Here is a 15,775-nt window from a genome sequence, read left to right as displayed (position 1 = left end):
TGTGAATGTGTTTCAAACTTCTCCAATTTGTGCCACAAAGACAACCATTGTTGAATGCAAAACCAGTCAGGGAGGGGGTGAGGAAAATTCATTGTGTCGTCGGTTGATCAACCAGTTCCTTGTCACCTGAGATCCCATTGTTGACATCACATGACGCTCTCAAGTCTCCTTGTTCGAAACAGGAGGCATTCAACGTACGAAATATGGACGTCTGCGGTAACTGACGCTTCTCTGATAATCGACTTCACTTTCGTCGTTGCTTCGAATAATCTCTTCTCTCAAACGCTCTTCATGAGATCAGTTTGAGATACTGCATCCTACATCCTGGTAAACAGAAGAAAAAAAACTGCCCAATGAGATAGGGGTATGCTAACAAGCTGAGGTTATAGGTGGGACCTGTTGTGTAGCAAGAACCAGCTGGGAGGTTTAGATCACCTGTTTTACCGGGGAGTCTCCATTATCAGGTGCGGCTGAAGGCTACGTTATATTAAACGAACCTACTTCAGGTAAGTTGTTGATTTGTTTGTTTGTGTTGCACTGTTGCTACTGAACAGTTTCAACAATATTACATTCCAAGCCATTAACTGAGTAAAGAATCAGTTAATTATTTACTCAGTTAATATAGCTACGGGCTAATAAGTTAGGATACTCAGGCTAATTAATTCCTTATTCAGAGCTTCGCAGATGCATTACATTATCCAATTATCAGTGATAATTACAAATGTTTGTATAGAGTTCTCAGTTGTCGGACTGACTTGTAGCCTATTGCAGATTCAGATGCAGTGAGCAATATTCAAATAATGGACAGGATTCCAACGTTAAACTGTGTTACATCTCTGTGTTGGGTATAACGTGTGGCTTTGTGCACTGTCAGATGTGTGTGACAGAACCGTTTTTGTCCATAAATTTAGTCAGAAATTGTATGAATATAAATCAGCTGTGTCTAATCTCTGGGGTGATGTTCTGAGTGGGAACCACGAGATACTGTTCAGATGTTTCTGTGATCTGTTCCGTAGCCGTCTGGCTCCGATGATGCGGTTACCCAGCGCTTTCCCTTGTCTGTCTGTCCTAGTGATGTTAGCCACCATAACACTCCTTAATGTAGGTGAGAATCAACCCCTTTTCTCTCCCAACACACACACACACACACACCGAGTGAGAGAAATAAAGGGGTACGGGGATTAGAGTGAGCGTGGAGGAGGTGGACGGTTGAGTAATTTCTAGGTTTGTGAGATTATGTTGATAAAATAGCATCGTTGTGCATTCCCCTTTGGCAAGTGTCTTGGTGGGTTGTCAAGCCAACCCCAGGTCTGTTGTCCCAGAGGGTTTCTCTGTTGCGAGAACAGGCCCTGACACACAAGGACTAGCTAGCCTATGAAATGTTTGAGTGAGTTCACGAAAAGGCACAATGAATATGGAATTATTAAGAAGGTATTTTCATGGAGTGAATCCGAATTCGTTGCAGGCACGGCTACAAAGGGAATATGGAATCTCGGTTTACTGGGCGGATCAAACAGTGTCCAATTAAACATTGAATAGGAATCACAAATAAAGCTACATTATTCAGTTAGTAATCTCGCCATGAAAGGACGGTGAGAAGTAACGCTAGGTGTGATGATGTCCAAGGTTACAGCAGGTCGCTGCAGCTAACCTCCACAGGACCGCAGACGATCAAGCGGGCCGAGGGGGAGAGTGTGACCCTGGGCTGCACCTACACGCCAGGTAGCTCGGACACCGGCGAACTGGACATCGAATGGTCTGTGGTCAGCCCAGATACCACTCAGAAGGACCAGCTGGTGAGCGGATTCAATGCTCCGGTTTATGTGGTTAGGCTGTAGCAACACAGCTAAAACTTTGCTTAAGCTTGTGCTTAAATTAGCTAATGACGTAATTTTAAATACAAATATTACCCTAACCCTTACCGTCGTTAACTAGCGAAACATTTCAGCCTAATGGGTAGCAGCATTAATAGGCTATTAAATATTCTCTCAGGTAAATTCCCCAGTTAACTGACGCCGTGACCACGTGCAACAAAACAAGTGTACATTTTAACATTTGACATTTTAATCATTGAGTAAATCTGCTCCCAAAAGACCAACAGAAGGTTAAATTGTGTTTGGTAAATGTCGCCTCCCCGGGGAGAAGCAATTCTGAACCTGGTCGACCTAGATCTGCAACATCAGTTAGAAAGCACGAGCTTTCTGAAGAAGCCACAATTAGAGCAGTCAAATCAATGTTGGCTTCAGGGCGGTTCGTCTGTTGCCGAGGTGAATTGGTAAACTCACTACTTTTCAGTATAACAGTCCAGTATAAGAGAGAAATTAAAACCATACAATTAAGTGGTACACTGCTAGGTAGTCGCGCTTTTAGGGCCGGGGGTTTTAAGTCCGGTGTGGGTCGAGATCTGGAGGAAGGACCTTGAGGGGCTACTATCTGTAGTAGAAAACCACACTTCGAGTACAGTCAAGTCATGTTGATTCGGTACCATGCTGTGGGAAAGCGCCATTGATGTTGCTGTTCTGCCTGTGGCAGAAATCAAGTGGACCAAAACTGGCGTTAACGCCCTACTCTCTTGTAACAATATTATCTTGAACACCAGTTTGATGATGCTGCTCTTAGAACAGCATGATGGGGTTACACAGATCGTTGTAGTTTTTTTGGTGGATAGTACAGTTCAAGGTAGACAGGAAACGAAGGGGTGAGAGAGGGAGACTTGCAGCAATGGGCCTGAGCCGGATTCGAACCCATAAACATAAACAATATGATCCAATCCGTAAAGTATCCATGGTTTTTAATCAGGATGTTTTTCTGCATCATACCTTCTCTTTAAGCTCCTCTCCTATACCGGGGGGCGAAAGTATATCCATGGCAAACCCGAGCTCGTCGAGGGGCTAGGTTTCGCTGCAGGTGACCCCTCCCTTGGTGACGCGTCCCTGATCATCGCCTCGCTGTCACACGGACATTCTGCCACCTACCAGTGCAAAGTGAAGAAGTCTCCAGGGGTGGATATGCGGAAAGTCTCTCTGGTTGTTATGGGTACGACCTGGTGTCAGTTTCAACATCACACATTATTCAGGTCATTATTCAGTACAACACTTAGCCTAGGTACAGTGTTTTGATGTCTTATCCAGGCTTCTGCTTCGACCATGAGTGGAAATCATTTTAATTGAATACATTTAATTTTAAGATGTGGACCCCCCTAAAATATAAGGAAATATAAATTCAGGCTATGCTCCCTGCCAACTAACTTCTCTTGTACCCACCAAAACTGCTACCTTATTTTTGCCCCTCACAGTCTGGTTTTAGTTCAACTGTGGCAACGTTCTTAGTAGTTAAGTAACAGTGTATTATACAATCCACTCTAAGAACTGTTAGAAAAGGAAAATGTAGATGTCATTCAGGCAAATATCAGTTGTCCGAGTCTGTCAGACAGCCTTCAGCCCTGGAACACATTCAGCCGAGAGAAAAGGAGTCGCTAGTCTTTTGTACCCTTTGTTGAAGGAGGTATAACGACAAGTTGTAGATGAATAATGCAAATAAAAGTGTGCAAGGACAAACCAATTTCGTCTATTGACAGTAACAATGGAGACCAAACTAGTGACAAATGCCTAGTTCTTTCGGAAAGTCGGTATCATTCAGCAGCTGTCTGGTACACGTAATTCAGAGAGCCTTCCTTTAAAACAACAGGAAATATCTCTTAATCTGTTACTTTACATTACATTTAGTCATTTAGCAGACGCTCTTATCCAGAGCGACTTACAGTAAGTACAGGGACATTCCCCCGAGGCAAGTTGGGTGAAGTGCCTTGACCAAGGACACATCATCCGCACGGCCAGGAATCAAACCGGCAACCTTCTGATTAATAGCCTGATTCTCTAACCGCTCAGCCTTCTGATTACCCTCTCACTTTTCTTTGTGGCAGTGAAGCCGTCAAAGCCCAGGTGTCGGGTGGAGGGTGGAGAGGAGGTGGGCATGCCTGTCTCCCTCCACTGCAAGTCTGACCAGGGATCCACTCCTCTCAGCTACGCCTGGACTGTGGATCGAGTCGGCCCAGTCTCCACGGCCAACATACAGAGTAAGCCTGCCCTCTACAGGCCACCACCCTGAATTACATCACCGCAAACAAATAAAATACATTTGATCCATACAGCAGACGCTTTTACCCGAGGCGACATGCAAATAGCGCATGTAGAACGTAAACCAGATAATCGAACATTAAAATGGTCTAGTTCTAGCGATGTTCCAGCGGTTGGTGTCTAGTATTGTTGTGTTTTACCAGGCACAACTGTTTTGGTGTTTGGGAGGGGGCAGGGCGATAAGTCGAATAAGTCAGGAATTCCGAGTTCAGTGCTCCAAAATGTACAAAGAATATGTCTAATGCTCTGTACTCTATAAACTATGTGCGGTGCTGTTGGTATTGTTCTGCGTGGTTTCTGGTAATCAGACAGCGTGACAGGTGAGCTCCTAATCAGGAACCATTCAGAGAGCTTCGCTGGCGTCTACCTGTGTGAGGTCACCAACGCCGTGGGGGCGGAGCGCTGCCGAATCAGGCTGAGAGCTGTCAAACGTAGGTACACAGGTACACACAGCTACACAGGTACACGCTACACAGGTACACACAGCTACACGCTACACTGGTACACACAGGTACACGCTACACAGGTACACACAGATACACACAGATGTACACACAAGTAGGTAGAAGCTAAACGCACCAAACACTGACTGTAGTTTAACACAAAACTGCATGTAGCATGTTGGATTCAGCTCCACTAAGGCTCCATAATCCCTCACCGTAACCCTACCCCGTTCCTCCTCCTCCAGCTCCTAACAGAGCAGGGGTGATCGCTGGAACAGTGGTAGGGTCTCTCCTCCTCCTGATCATCATCGTGCTGCTCCTCTGTGTCTTCCTCTACAAGTGGAGAGGCAGCCCGCGGTACGAGAAGGAGGTTGCCAACGAGATCAGGTACCTAATGGAAGGCTCCTCCCCCAAATGATTGCCTGCTTCCTGATTCCTCCTCGGATTGATTATTTTGTAAAACCCCAGCCAATCAAACTGGAGCTGGAGGAAAGCGCGGAAGTTCAGACAAGAACTGAGGGCGTGGTTTCCCATCTTCAAATGCATTTTTCGTAAAATTGCCTACTGCAGCTTTAAAGGGCGTGTTGCTAATGGTGGTTCTTCCTCACCTCCGCCACAGGGAGGACGCCCCCGCCCCAGAGAGCCGCCCGGGAAGCCGAGGAGGCAGCCTGTACTACAGCCAGGTTCCCCGCTCCCAGACCGGCCGCACGGACACAGCACCCCCACTGCCCCCGGGCTCCAACAGCACAGGGGACGTGCCTCTCAAGTACGACGGCCAGTACGGGTGCATAGTGTGACTCTGGACAGGTGGAGAAGGGTCTGGAATGCTCTAGAATGATCTGGGATGATATAGAATGCTTTAGGATGATCTAGAATGTGCTTGAATGATCTGGAATGATATAGAAGGCTCTAGAATTCTCTGGGATGATCTAGAATGCTTTAGGATGATCTAGAATGTGCTTGAATGATCTGGAATGCTGTAGAATTGTGAATGGGACGGCCAGGGAAAGACTAAAGTGTTGTGTTTGTGTGTTTTGCTGAGAAGTTTTCAAGGTACTCATAATTTTAGAAACTTGGGATTGTTTTTTGCCCTGAGCGAGAGGTGTGCCCCTGAATGGAAGTACCGAAGGACGTCTGTAATAGTTCTATTGTCGAAAAGCAAAATGTTGTCTGTTTGATTGAAAGTTGTTTGTGAATAGGACATTGATTTTATAATTGAAAATTTATCTATAATAAATGTTTGTCATTGTCATGTCATTTGTGTTTGTATTATTATCAAAATTGAAGTGGCTTTTGAATAATAGACTCAGTCTTTGCTAAACATGTTTTGACTGGGATACAGCTTATTAGCCCTTGTGTTATCTTCGGGTCATTCTGACCCATCAGTCATTGTGACCCACCGTCGTATTGCGACAAATTTACCTCATACAAAAACAAAGTGAAGCATTTTCTTTTAACTGTCGGGCTGTCTTAGACCCCCCACATTGGAATGGTTAAAAGAAAATAATTTTTATTTGTTTTTGTATTGGGTAAACACAACGATGGTTCGTTATGAACCTTTGGGTCATGTGACCCGAAGGCAGCACGAGGGTTAAAAACAACACAAGGAAAAACCAACATTCATCAAACGTAGGCAAAAAGAGAAATATTTATTTTGATGATAGACCTCATTTTGGAAAAACTCCACCTTCCCAAGAAAATGTACACATTACGTAATCTTTTGAGGACGTACTGACTGAGGAGTTGGAATATTTATAACCACATGCAATGGGGGTTTCTCCACTACAGAAACAGCCAGGACAACGCCACCCTTGGCCGACATGTCCTCCACCCCTCACCCAGCGTCAGTTAGTGGGGTCTGGGGTGGTGAGGGGGCGGTGTATGGGGGTGTAGGGTTGAGGGGGCCTGCTTTAGAAAAACTCACATCATCCAAGGTCAAAGGGATAAACCGAATATTTAGTCTTCTCCTGCATCAGTGCTTCTCTCCTTGTGCTCAGTCAGGGTCTGTAGGGGGTTTCGGACCATGGGAGGCCTGGTTCTGAGGAAACTTATAGAACAGGCGTGGATACATCCGACCCAGTGGTTCACAAGTCTTCTGCACCGTCCGAAAACAAGCTCCGCCCCCCAGGAGCTTAAGAACCAATCACATTGGACAACCTGACCTCGGGATCCAAAAATCGCTTTGCGTTAAACATCCCAAAGACCGTGGAATTAGGTTGGAGAAACCAGGCTCTCTGCTTGTTTTGAAATCAAGTCTTTTAAGGTCAACTACGATGTATCCGGGAGCACAGACGATGGATGAATGTTTTTTTGTCTGCACTTTGACCTCCGACGAACACACCAACATTGGTGTGGGTGATTAAAGATTGTTATCATCTTATCGTGGTTCATCCTGGAACAGGAACATCCTGCAGCTACTAGTCTACAGTATATAAACTCTGACATGACACTTTTTTTTGTTATTTTTGTAAGTTTCTTTTCCCAAATGTCAAAATCCCAGCACCACATAATCAACTGTAAATAAGGCAAAAAATACAAACACAAAAAACAACCTGTTCAGGCCAAGGTTCATGCAGACATCTGGCTTCAAACGATTTAAGGTGGTCCAGTTTTCAGCAAGTTAAGTTTGGTTTTGTGCAACAACAAAAAAAGAAAATCAAACAGACAAAAAAAATCAACAACAAATAAGAAAAAAAAAAAAAAAAAGATAAATCAGTGAACAGCTAGGTTTCAGTGCATCAGGTTTGTCATGGACTGGCTTGAAGTTTCCCTTTTGCATCCTGGTGATTGTGAAAACCCATAAAGTGCTGCCTGAAACTGGTGGGATTCCTCCAGGCCAGGCCTGGCGTCCCAGTTCCCAGGCCCGTGTCGGTGGAGGGTTTTGGGGTTCAGCTGCAGACTCTCCCCCCCTCCTCAGCCCCAGCTCCCCCCCGGACAGTCTCCACCTCCGCCGGGCGATCAAACCGTCTCCCCCGTCGTGCTTGTGAGGGTCTTGGTGGGCTGGAGGCTGACGTGTTGGAAGGGCTCCTCTCCTCCTGCCCCTCCGCTCTGTGGAGAAATCCCTCTGCCGAGGAAGGTGCTGTACTGGAATGGTCGATGGGAGTTCAGTGAGTATTGACCACGTCTTCAAGGCACCGTACTGTATGTTGACCAGGGAAAGTGTGTGTGTGTGTGTGTACGCAGGACAAAACAACCCCCCCCCCCCCCCCCCCACCTGTCAGCCCACAAGGCAGGCATCACCATGACAACTAAGGCAAAATCTTCCAGCGAAGAGACACAAAAAATCTGTATCCTTTTTTTCTTCTTCTTCTTCTTCTTGACTCACTGTATACTTTGCTGCAGCTAATCATCAACATCGCACAATAAATGTTAGTATCTCTATTAAATAAATTATCTATACTGTACATTATGCTACCCCGCACCCCTTCCCAAAGACCTGTAGCTGAGAGAACCATACCCCCCTGGGAGGACAGCCTGCAGGGGTCAACTTCTCAGCTTCGTCAACTCAGTTCCTGAAAGCCTCCTCAGAACTAAGACTTAAAATCCAGTTTTTCCTCACAGAGAACAAACAGGACAACATGGTACAAAAATAACAAAATCAAAGCCGATGCACAGAGATAGAGAGAGAGAGAGAGGGGGGGGGGGGGGGGGTCGGACCCGGAGCGCAAACGCCCGCTGAGAAAACCAGTAGCCAGCTGAAAAAGAATTCCACGCAGTGTTTCCCTGGAGACCAAGTAGTCCTCTTTGAGGCCTGTGGATTGAGGTGTGTTGTGATTGGACGGCCTGCCGGTGACATCATTTCCTCACTGGACTCCTTCCTCGTCGACGTAGGTGGATGGAAACCACCCGATCTGAAACAATGATCATATTTAATCAACAAATATCTTATTGACAAGAATTAGTCATATTTAATTTATTTTCGTGAGTCATCATATGTCTTATTTCATCCAAATGTATCGAATTGTCAGAATCTTTTATCGAAAGCAATGTACAGGGAGAAGGATTCGAACCTGCGACCTTTAAATCTGCAGTCAAATCCTCTAACCACTCAGCCACACCCAGTAACCCAGACCTCTGGGTAACACCGGAGAGGAGCTGCAGACATGTACCCTCGTCTTCATTCAGAAGCGTTCAGGTGAAGCTACTCACTAGGCCAGTGGTCCTCAGGTACCCCCTGTCCTGCATGTTTTAGATGTTTCCCTGTTCCAACACACCTGATTCAAATGAATGGTCGTCAACAGGCTTCTGTATAACTAGATAACGACCCATTCATTTGAATCAGGTGTGTCGGAGCAGGGAAACATCTAAAACATGCAGGACAGGGGGTACTTGAGGACCAGGGTTGAGAACCACTGCTCTAGGCTACAGAACATTTATCAATCAGCATCTAGAACAGGGGTTCCCAATCCTGGTCCTTGGTCCAACACACCTGATTCAAATGAATGGTCGTTATCCGAGCCTAATAATGACCATTCATGTGAATCAGGTGTGTTTGGAGCAGGGAAACATCGAAAACATGCAGGGCAGGGAGGACCAGGATTGGGAACCCCTGATCTAGAAGGTTCCGGTGACAGGCTGCGGTCCTCACCCTTCCGTTGGCCTCTCCTTTCCACCAGCCCTGGTCTCCTCCGATCTTGCTGTAGATCTTCACGACGTCTCCTTCTCGGAGCGACAGCTCCCTCATGTCCCGCGCCGCGAAGCTGTAGCGAGCCACTGCCGTGCTCACCACTCTGGGGGTAAACACTGCAACGGCCAACACGAGGAGGAGGGTCAAAGGTCAATCTCACCTCAAAGAGTCAGAGGAGAGGGTGAACACATGCATGAACTGGAGAATGAGGTTCACGTGCACAGATATGGAGGCATCGGCTGGTTATACTCGTACGATGCAGATACATTACCTAAGGATTTTTCTGGCAAAGTTTAAGTTTTGTTTCCTATGTTGTGCAAGCTAACGAGGCCCTCTGAGAGTTGTTGAGCAACACAGTCAACTGCTCATTTTTGAAAGGGCCCGCTACTTTCCAGCTAATTATATTTCAGCAATCCTGTTTCAGACAATCGCCTACGACGAGGCAGGCCATTTGAATTAATTGTATCACATTACCTAGTTCGGCTCTAAGAAGGTGGGGAAAGAATATGGAGAAAACAAGGGCTCTTTATTCCATAATGAGATGGTTACTAAATCCAGAATATCTTGTGATAATGAGGGCACAGAGACTTGTTTGCTAGCTAAAGGTACATGAGGGAGAGTATGAGGCAGCAGGGATGAGAGAGAAATGGCGATGCGTGATGAGAGAAGAAAAGAGGGAAGATGAGGGAGTGAGGAGAAAGGGAGGGAGAGATGATGAGAGATGGGGGAGAGAAAGAGAGAGGGGTGAAGGGAAAGAGTGATGATGAGATGGAGGGAGGGAGGGAGGGAGGGAGGGAAGATGAGAGGGAGGGAGGGATGATGAGAGAGGGAGGAGTACCTGACCAGAAGGGAGCAGAGCTCTGAGAGGAGGAGAAGTTGAGACCTTGAGGACTGAGGAAGGAGAAGTTGTAGGAAGCACAGGTGGCTGCTGAGAGAGAGAGAGAGGGAGGGAGGGAGAGACAGAGAGGGAGAGAGAGAAATGAAGCAGAGGAAACCAAAGAGGAGGGCAGAGAGACAGGTAACTCATTAGGCAGCATGCTTTGCGTTACATTATCTGTTGGAGCCAGGCTGTGTTGTAGCTGCTGTTGGGTTCAGCTGAGGAGTCAACAATCACAGGCCAGTGTGAGGATAGGCTAAGCTAGGCTAAACCTGGCTAGGCTAGGCTAAACCTGTCTTGATTAAACCTGGCTAGGCTAGGCTAGGCTAAACCTGGCTTGATTAAAGCTGGCTAGGCTTGGCTAGGCTAAACCTGGCTAGGCTAGGCTAAACCTGGCTTAATTAAACCTGGCTAGGCTAAACCTGGCTTGATTAAACCTGGCTAGGCTAGGCTAAACCTGGCTTGATTAAACCTGGCTAGGCTAGACCCACCGAGTTCGAATGAGAATAGACCAGACTGAGAACGTTCCGATCACCCTGTGTCTCAGTATAAAGAGAGAGAGAAAACAGAGAGAGAGAAACAGAGAGAGAGAGAAAACAGAGAGAGAGAAAACAGCTAACCGCGCCCAGCCGTGGCGTCGGGGGGCGGGCGTACCTGGCGAGCGTGAGCTGGCCCGGGTGAGGGAGCGCTCCCTGGCCTTGTAGGGGTGGCGGAGCGTGGTGTCCAGCAGCTTGAAGCTCTCCTTCAGGGAGTGGGCCTGGTAGTACTCTACTAACTCCTGTCACACACACACAGGGATACACACACACACAAGGTTACACACACAAACACAGACACACAGGGATACACACACATACACTATTGTGTCACACTGATCATATCAACAGTATGCTGTACACCCGTTGAGAGTCCGGTCTGTTAGACCTGCTGTGACAGCTTGACCTGAAGCTTCTCACCAGCAGGCTCTCAAACTTCTTGGCCTCTGTGATGTGTATCCAGCTGTCCTTCTCGATCACCTTGATGTGCTTGACCTCCTCATTGAACCTGCGGAGGGGGACAGTCACAGAGTCACCTGGGTGACACAGAGCCAGGGAACAGACACAGAGTCACCTGGGTGTGACAGAGCCAGGAGCCTCAGAGCCAAGCTTAGACAACAATGTCCTCCTAGAGGCAATGCATGGTGCAGCCAAGAACATATTAGGCAACAGACACACACTAAAAAAACACATCTAAGTGACAAAACGATAAGTGTCATCACAGTCCAGGCAGACGTGTGAGGTGCAGGTTCGGGTCCTCCCCCACGAGGGAGGCCGACCTCCCGACCAGCTGACACGTACTTGATGCTGATGGCGAATCTCTCGGCCTCCGCCGTCCTCTCCCTGATCAGGTAGGTGCCGCTGCTGTGGGACTTGAGCAGGTTGTCCGCCTGCTGTCGCTCCATGTTCCCGGCAAACCTGGCAACCCGAGGTCACAGGCAAAGCTTACAAACTTGGCAACCCGAAGTCACAGGCAAAGCTTACAAACCTGGCAACCCGAGGTCACAGGCAAAGCTTACAAACCTGGCAACCCGAGGTCACAGGCAAAGCTTACAAACCTGGCAACCCTAAGGTCACAGGCAAAGCTTACAAACCTGGCAACCCTAAGGTCACAGGCAAAGCTTACAAACCTGGCAACCCTAAGGTCACAGGCAAAGCTTACAAACCTGGCAACCCGAGGTCAAGGCAAAGCTTACAAACCTGGCAACCCGAGGTCACAGGCAAAGCTTACAAACCTTGCAACCCAAGGTCGCAGGCAAAGCTTACACGCGCATCCTCACACACACAGAGCAGGAACAACAACAGACTCCTCCACGGGGCTCCCGTCTGGAGCTCTGTTTCACCGAGTCGATATCTCATCAAGGATGTCGTGCTTTTACTCTGCGGACTTAAAGTGTCTCACCAGGGGTAGCCGTAGTACTCCGTTTCCCTTGACGACTGGCGGGCGGGGAAGGACTGGATGGGCTGTGATGAGGAGGACACAGTCTACGTCATACAAGGCCAGCTTTGTTATACAGATGCTAGCAGAGCAAGGGCCGCTGCTAGACTGTTACTGAACTAGCATGTAGGTGGAAGGTGTGGGGGGAGGGTGTGTGGGAGTGTGTGTGGGAGGGGGAGCGTGTGTGGGAGGGGGAGTGTGTGTGGGAGGAGGAGTGTGTGTGGGAGGGGGAGTGTGTGTGGGAGGAGGAGTGTGTGTGGGAGGGGGAGTGTGTGTGGGAGGAGGAGTGTGTGTGGGAGGGGGAGTGTGTGTGTGGGGGAGTGTGTGTGGGAGGGGGAGTGTGTGTGGGAGTGTGTGTGGGAGGGGGAGTGTGTGTGTGTGGGGGAGTGTGTGTGGGAGGGGGAGTGTGTGTGTGGGGGAGTGTGTGTGGGAGGGGGAGTGTGTGTGTGTGTGGGGGAGTGTGTGTGGGAGGGGGAGTGTGTGTGTGTGGGGGAGTGTGTGTGGGAGGGGGAGTGTGTGTGTGTGGGGGAGTGTGTGTGGGAGGGGGAGTGTGTGTGTGTGTGGGAGGGGGAGTGTGTGTGGGAGGGGGAGTGTGTGTGTGTGTGGGAGGGGGAGTGTGTGGGAGGGGGAGTGTGTGTGTGTGGGAGGGGGAGTGTGTGTGTGTGGGAGGGGGAGTGTGTGTGTGTGGGAGGGGGAGTGTGTGTGTGTGTGGGAGGGGGAGTGTGTGGGAGGGAGGGGGAGTGTGTGTGTGTGGGAGGGGGAGTGTGTGTGTGTGTGGGAGGGGGAGTGTGTGGGAGGGGGAGTGTGTGTGTGTGGGAGGGGGAGTGTGTGTGTGTGTGGGAGGGGGAGTGTGTGGGAGGGGGAGTGTGTGTGTGTGGGAGGGGGAGTGTGTGTGTGTGGGAGGGGAGTGTGTGTGTGTGTGGGAGGGGGAGTGTGTGGGAGGGGGAGTGTGTGTGTGTGGGAGGGGGAGTGTGTGGGAGGGGGAGTGTGTGTGTGTGGGAGGGGGAGTGTGTACCTTGGGGGTCCAGGAACGGCTTCACACAGGAGCTGGGGAAGAAGCCACTCTTCTGGGTCTGCATGATCTTACCCTAGACACACACACAGGAGGGGTCAGGGTTACTGTACCTCTCATCAGGAGGTGTCAGGGTCAGAGGTCAGGGTACTGTACCTCCCTACCAGGAGGTGTCATGGGGTCAGAGGTCAGGGTTACTGTACCTCTCATCAGAAGGTGTCAGGGTCAGGGTTAGAGGTCAGGGTACTGTACCTCCCCACCAGGAGGTGTCATGGGGTCAGAGGTCAGGGGTCAGGGTACTGTACCTCCCAACAGGAGGTGTCATGGGGTCAGGGTACTGTACCTCTCATCAGAAGGTGTCAGGGTCAGGGTTAGAGGTCAGGGTACTGTACCTCCCCACCAGGAGGTGTCATGGGGTCAGAGGTCAGGGGTCAGGGTACTGTACCTCCCCACCAGGAGGTGTCATGGGGTCAGAGGTCAGGGGTCAGGGTACTGTACCTCCCCACCAGGAGGTGTCATGGGGTCAGAGGTCAGGGGTCAGGGTACTGTACCTCCCCACCAGGAGGTGTCATGGGGTCAGGGGTCAGGGGTCAGGGCTACTGTACCTCCCACCAGGAGGTGTCAGGGTCGCCCTTTAGCAGCTCGATGAAGTCCCCCGTCTGGAGGGAGAGGGGGGGTTTCCCCGGGGGTGCAGGTGTCCCGTGATAGTTACGCACCGCCACCATCTTAGGACCTGAAACACAGCAGATAACCACAACATCTTAATATAGAATCGTGTTATCTTAAAGCCATATATACTTGTGTTATCTTAAAGCCATATACACTTGTGTTATCTTAAAGCCATATACACTTGTGTTATCTTAAAGCCATATATACTTGTGTTATCTTAAAGCCATATATACTTGTGTTATCTTAAAGCCATATACACTTGTGTTATCTTAAAGCCATATACACTTGTGTTATCTTAAAGCCATATATACTTGTGTTATCTTAAAGCCATATACACTTGTGTTATCTTAAAGCCATATACACTTGTGTTATCTTAAAGCCATATATACTTGTGTTATCTTAAAGCATATACACTTGTGTTATCTTAAAGCCATATATAATCGTGTTATCTTAAAGCCATATATAATCGTGTTATCTTAAAGCGATACACCACTAGCGGTACACATGGGTTCTTTGGCGATAAACCCTCTTGTGGTTTAATGCTGTAATAGTTACAGCAAGCATATGACAAACGCATCACGTCCCTACGGTAACGGCTCACGACAAACTGACAGACGGTTATGAACGGAGAGTCGTGAACATCCGTCCACTAGATGGCAGCAGAGCGCTTCAGTTAAAAAGCGTCCCAGTCGAAAAACCACTTGGTTCTCCCCCGTCAGTGCCTCATCCAAAAGAGTTTAACACGGGGCCCATTCATTACCACAAGCCTCCTACACAACAGAGATCGATCCCTCGTAAATTCTTACCTGTCGATAGCTCCGGTTCCTACAAGAGAAGGGAAACAAACCAAACAAACATTAGAGGCTTCGGCGAGGGAGATGTAGAGAGGGGGAGGGAGGGAGAGGTAGAGGGAGGGAGGGAGGGAGAGGTAGAGGGAGGGAGAGGTAGAGGGAGGGAGGGAGAGGTAGAGGGAGGGAGAGGTAGAGGGAGGGAGGGAGGGAGGGAGGGAGAGGTAGAGGGAGAGGTAGAGGGAGGGAGGGGTACAGAGAGGGAGGGAGAGGTAGAGAGAGAGAGGGAGGGAGGGAGGGAGGGGTAGAGGAGGGAGGGAGGGTAAGAGAGAGGGAATGAGAATTAGAGAGGAGAGAGAGAGAGGAGGAGAGAGAAGAGAGAGGGAAACCGAAGACAGATAGAGAGACAAAGAGATGCATCGAAACACACACTGCTGTAAAGACATATTTCTAAATTGTCCTCATGACTGGAGAGACCAGCGATCGTAGCCTGGCCAGGTCAGTTAGCGGCCCTGCCACTGAGAGCATGGTTGAGGAGGAGGAGAGGAACTCTTACCAAATCCAGGGGATCTGAAACAGAAACACAGAGAGCAGAGTCAGAACAGGAGAGATCTACAGTCTGTGTGAAGGTGGTGGAGAGATATACAGTCTGTGTGAAGGTGGTGGAGAGATCTACAGTCTATGTGAAGGTGGTGGAGAAATCTACAGTCAGTGTGAAGGTGGTGGAGAGATCTACAGTCAGTGTGAAGGTGGTGGAGAGATCTACAGTCAGTGTGAAGGTGGTTGGAGACACCTACTGATTTTACAGATGGTGATGACTTCCAGACATTCCTTGTGTGCCCCTGTGCCACAGCGAGAACAGAAGTAACCTTGGTAGAAGATACCCCTGTGGTGGACACACACACACACAAACAGATGCACACACACACACACACACACACACACAGAGATGCAAACGTGCACACACACAAACGGACGCACACACACACAGATGCACACACACACACACACACCAGAAAAACATTTACTCAACACTTTACAAACCATCACTTATTTTAAATGCAGTACATTTAAAGCCGTTTAACCAGCGCAGTGCTATCATCAGCGTGCGTACGGTTTAGAGTCCATATTCAACTCTCCTAAGTTATTTCCCATTCGCCTTGGCAGCCACATTTAATTGCTGGCTCCATAAATCACACAGCAATACACAGGAAGGGCTTCCGGACGCAATTAGCAGTTAGCATCCACT

The 15,775-nt window shown here is 48.7% G+C and overlaps 2 protein-coding genes across 6 annotated transcripts; one reads left to right on the top strand and one right to left on the bottom strand.

Annotated features, from left to right (window-relative positions):
• The first annotated feature begins 206 nt into the window (after positions 1-206).
• LOC136964292 (coxsackievirus and adenovirus receptor homolog) lies at positions 207-5,831 on the top strand. Of its 5 annotated transcripts, XR_010879057.1 has the most exons (9): positions 207-506; positions 1,017-1,105; positions 1,627-1,796; positions 2,832-3,036; positions 3,923-4,075; positions 4,445-4,567; positions 4,825-4,966; positions 5,199-5,455; positions 5,486-5,831. XR_010879057.1 is itself a non-coding variant. In XM_067258355.1 (8 exons), the coding sequence occupies exons 2-8, from the start codon at positions 1,030-1,032 to the stop codon at positions 5,374-5,376; spliced, it is 1,047 nt and encodes a 348-aa protein (XP_067114456.1). In that variant the 5' UTR covers positions 207-464; positions 1,017-1,029; the 3' UTR covers positions 5,377-5,831. The 5 variants fall into 5 exon arrangements, 3 of the variants coding, with proteins under 3 accessions (XP_067114456.1, XP_067114454.1, XP_067114457.1); XR_010879058.1 differs by lacking the exon at positions 4,825-4,966; XM_067258355.1 differs by having other exon boundaries at positions 207-464; positions 5,199-5,831.
• A 386-nt stretch (positions 5,832-6,217) lies between these two features.
• LOC136964246 (guanine nucleotide exchange factor VAV2-like) lies at positions 6,218-15,412 on the bottom strand (the record flags this gene model as incomplete). The annotated part of the gene is given in 11 exon segments (XM_067258275.1): positions 6,218-8,430; positions 9,168-9,322; positions 10,738-10,861; positions 11,040-11,127; positions 11,421-11,537; positions 12,022-12,088; positions 13,079-13,145; positions 13,675-13,802; positions 14,545-14,563; positions 15,083-15,096; positions 15,324-15,412. Coding segments are annotated over 11 exon segments (916 nt in total), but the record flags the coding sequence as incomplete, so codon positions are not given.
• Between the last annotated feature and the right edge of the window lie 363 nt (positions 15,413-15,775).

The sequence above is a fragment of the Osmerus mordax genome, chromosome 20 (genome assembly GCF_038355195.1).
Source record: "Osmerus mordax isolate fOsmMor3 chromosome 20, fOsmMor3.pri, whole genome shotgun sequence".
Classification (NCBI taxonomy): Eukaryota; Metazoa; Chordata; class Actinopteri; order Osmeriformes; family Osmeridae; genus Osmerus; species Osmerus mordax.
The sequence above is the reverse complement of the archived record's forward strand: the minus strand, read 5'-3'. Positions and strand labels throughout refer to the sequence as shown.